The sequence below is a fragment of the Pelophylax lessonae genome (assembly GCF_965119305.1).
Source record: "Pelophylax lessonae genome assembly, chromosome: 10".
In the NCBI taxonomy this organism is placed as follows: domain Eukaryota; kingdom Metazoa; phylum Chordata; class Amphibia; order Anura; family Ranidae; genus Pelophylax; species Pelophylax lessonae.
In genome coordinates, this window is record NC_138777.1 from 103,841,088 (window position 1) to 103,845,278 (window position 4,191).

A 4,191-nucleotide genomic window follows, 5' to 3' on the forward strand; every position below is an offset into this window, starting at 1 on the left:
CCGCCTCCCAATTCTAAGAGATCAAAAGATTGAAAAAACAAAACACAAAACAAAACAAAAATTAAAAAGTTGGGACTTTATATGAGGCATTATCCCTATGGTATAAACCTCCATCCCTAATTGTATAAATGTCGGAGGGGGGGAAAGGAGGGGGATATTCATGGTTCCCGAGTTTGGGTGCACCCTAGGTTTGTCCTGTGGATGAATCTTCAGCTAGCCGGACAATCAATGAAAACCATACACAATAGCTTGGTTCTAATGACTGCATTTATTTTCAAACATCGTCAAGAATATATAGCCTTAAACCACAAAATTATCTTATACCTCCCAGGACCTCCCACAAAAATTACCCAATCAATTAACGTGTTTTCTTAATCTACCCGGTTACATAAAAAGTCAAATATAGTTCAAAGATCATAAAAAAAATAACATATTATTGTGTCATCAGTTTATACCACCTGTTACCACAATAAAATTCCCCGTTCCTACTTTCAGTACTGTCTGAACATTTTACGGTTACGTAACTTCAGCAAAAACCATCTCAGCTTTTGCAAAACCATCTCTCATACTTAATAATATGTTTAGTAAATTCCTATTCACTGTGTCAATTATTAATTATTGCTAAGAAACTTATTCAAGCTATATTAATGTAAATATATGTTATGCATTATAGCCGATGCTGATATATTGGCAATGTTCTATCAATATATGTATAAAACATCTCTTATAGCTTGCATGTCTTTAACTTGCAGAACATCCTGTCTCTGATTCTAATCTCTAACCGCAGACTAGATATCCGGCGTAAAAAGTGCAAGTGTGATTTATAATCTGAAACACTAAGCAAAGATACATCCAAGAGATATAAAGGGATACTCTAACCTTCTAATATATACTGTGATGACTTATGCTAAGCTGAACACTACAAAATGGCATTTCAAGATACACCTTTTCCTCACAATCCCCTCTTTTCCCAATGCCTGGAATCAAATGGATTCCAGGCATTGGGAAGATTATGCAGTTCTCCCTGAAGTCTCTCTCTAGTTGGTGGCCATTAATAATGTCATAATAATCTGGTACTTGAACATCCTTAGTCTGTTTGGTGAAGTTGTGAAAATATATGCAACATATCTGTTTGTTTTGTGTTTGATCACACAGACCTGTTACTGCCATCATTAGTCTTTCCTGTCGCTGTCTAATTACCTCCTGCTCCATCCTAATTTTCCTCATTTCTTCATTGATTAATCCTATATCCTTTGTTGTTGTGTTGATTAATTTTTCCATAATATCGGCAAATGCATCAAGCTTAATAAGTGCCAGTGCTGTACCCCCTGGTAGGATGCTCATGTAGAATTTCTCCCATGAACTAGTCAGTGCCCTCTTATATCGTCCCTGATCGTGAAATGTGAGTACCCCTGAGGCTGGCACCATACTCACACGTCTTCCTGACTCAGTACTCATGTAAGGGAACAATCTAACTATGGTGCACCACCCGGCTGATTCTTCTCCCTTGGGAAAAGGGATAGTGGTGTGACACCATAGCCCGCAGCAAACTACCCAGCCCTCTGGTAACATTGGGGCAGATATCATCTCCTGAGTAGTCAGATCTGTTCGCATTCCAATTAGACATAACCACTCAGCGATATGTATTAATTTGACCTTATTGTCAAGTACCAATGTTTCATTCACCAAATTTAACCATTTATATACCTCTGACTTGTTATAGGTTGGTTTTGATCTAGGGCATGAAGAGATATTGTACATTGACAAGTTTCTCATTTTTGTATTCATGTCAACAGTGCTATCAGTGTTTAAGCCTGTAATGTCTCTTAAGTTAAATGTTTTGTATTTCTCTATGTCTAGAAGTGTAAAATTGACATCTGTGTCATAACAAAATTCTTCATTGGCATAAATGTTTGTTTCATTATTCAGTGGGTGCCCATTCAGAAAACAAAATTTTGGCGGTTGTGTGTATCCCTGTATTAAAAATGGCCTATTGTCTGGTCTTGCCTGTCCAGTGAACACATATGTCTCATTCATTAACTGTGTTATAGATAATGGTTTTGCTATCATTGGGAATATATTTTCTCCTGAATGCATATGAGAACAAACCCAACAATCTCCCTTTCCCTGTGATTGTTGTATACCATATTCATGCATCAGCAGAAAATGATGGGGAATTCTATTCATATCTTGGAAACCTTGAGGATGTACATTCCCTAGAATTGATGGTAAGGGATCTATGTACTTCTGTATTGCTAAATTCAAATGTCTTGCTACTTGTTCTGTCTCCCTAAAGTTTGGTTTGGGTAGAATATCTTTCTTATTAGACTGAGGAATTAATTGTTTAAGTTCCTGTATTTTCCTTCTGGTAGCTGTATCAGTTGGGTTGGGTGTCAGACACACGGAGATATTCTGGGGCAAGGCCCTAATGATCAATGATATGGCTGCTATTTTACATGGCCCTCCTAGTTTCTGCTCTTTCCATCCTATGACCTTATTCATCATTGTCTTTTTCAACCTATTTCCAGCTCTTGTACAGCAAGCAACCTTTGCATTTCCAAAATTGGGTCTTTCAAAAATAGAAGTGGACCTCTTATGTCTACTAGCGCGTGGGAGGTTGCGTGTTGCGTGAGTCAGTGTGCTTTCGGGACTACACAAAGTATTACAACACCTATTATAACAAATATAATAACAATGATAATTCCTAGCCACACTAGGGTTTGTTTTCAACTATTAGACCATCCAAAATACTGATCCCAAGGGTTGTCAATGCCAGAATTCTTCTTTAGTTCCACAGAATGGCCAGAGTGACCTTCCCTTTGGGGCCAGTATTATCAGGAATGTAAGTACAGCATCTATCTACTTTATCAATATATACACAGGTACCACCTTTTCCTGCGTGGGTCATATCCAGAGCCATTCTGTTCTGGAATGTCATCTGGGAAGTGGCTTCTAGTTGTTCTGCTATGCTCTTTAGGGAATTCTTTATATAGTTAACAAATCTCTGCTGATTATAATAGATACAATTTATCCAATCTACATTTTTATTTATGGTGACAAGGGGAGAGATAAAGGACTCATAACTGGCTTTAACCTGATCTCTTTCCTTGAACTCATTAGGGACCTCTCTTGGAACCCCGATGGCATCTATATATATATATATATATATATATATGGGTCAAAACTTCCTACGGGAGCCTCTCTCTTTTGTTTCCCTGTAATTACAGTGTTCCCTTTAAGTAGATTTGCACTCCCAATCGTCTCCCGTGTTCCAACCCACTGATCCCCAATAGTCACAATTGTCTCCTCAATCAATATTTGTCCGTGACACATATAAATACAGTTCCTGGGCCTAATCTCCTATCATAAGGCAATATAAAAGTAGCTACTTGTGTGTTAGGGAAATTCTACTAAAATTGTGTCCTTGTGCCATTTGTGTGTGTGATGGCTATCTGGGAGGGTGTACTATGGGACAGGGCTCTTTTATTCCTTTTCTGAGGTGTCTCTGATACTATGTCTGGGCTGGTGGCATTAGGGGTCCCACAAATTCCTCCAAGGGGCCCCAGATCTGCTAGTTGATATATACAGTTAGTTATGATCCAGGTTGGGATGAACACTGAAAATACTTGTGTCCCCCAACAAAATCCACAGCTTGCCAAAGCTCTTTGTTATGAGTACAGTCATTTTGCAACTTTTCAGAGACTATAACACCTGCTTCACTCACTCTTCGAGGATTTCAACACCTGTTTCACCTCCTTTATCTGTGTCTTGCTTCCACCTTGACCTTTTACTCGATTGGCATGGATCCGGGCTTGTTGGTTTTCCACAAGGACAGCGATTCTGGTCACTGCGACTACCTTTGTCTTTTGGTTCAAAAACGAAATCCAGCCTTGGTCCTGTGATGTGGCGGCAGCTTGATCACTACTTCATCTCTCTCCTTCAAGGGATGGCAGGGAATCTGTGAAGAAAAAGAGAAAGGTGCGAGCAACCTTTTCGTTCCACTTGATTCAAAGTTTCAATTACCTTTTTTTTATTTTCTCTACTTCTCTTTACTTGTCCTATTCATCTTTTCCACTATACCTGAACTCTGTGGATGACAATCTATTTTCAGGATTTCAACTAGTTCCTGGTATCCTCTTTGATATGAAAGCTGGCCCATTAGTAGAACTAATTCAAAGCAGGCATCCTCAT

At 38.8% G+C, this 4,191-nt stretch overlaps 1 protein-coding gene across 1 annotated transcript; it reads right to left on the minus strand.

The window, feature by feature from the left end:
* Positions 1 to 882: 882 nt before the first annotated feature.
* On the minus strand, positions 883 to 1,788 carry LOC309565977 (uncharacterized protein; the record flags this gene model as incomplete). Its single annotated transcript, XM_082271002.1, has 1 exon — positions 883 to 1,788. The coding sequence occupies one exon, from the start codon at positions 1,786 to 1,788 to the stop codon at positions 883 to 885; it is 906 nt and encodes a 301-aa protein (XP_082127128.1).
* Between the last annotated feature and the right edge of the window lie 2,403 nt (positions 1,789 to 4,191).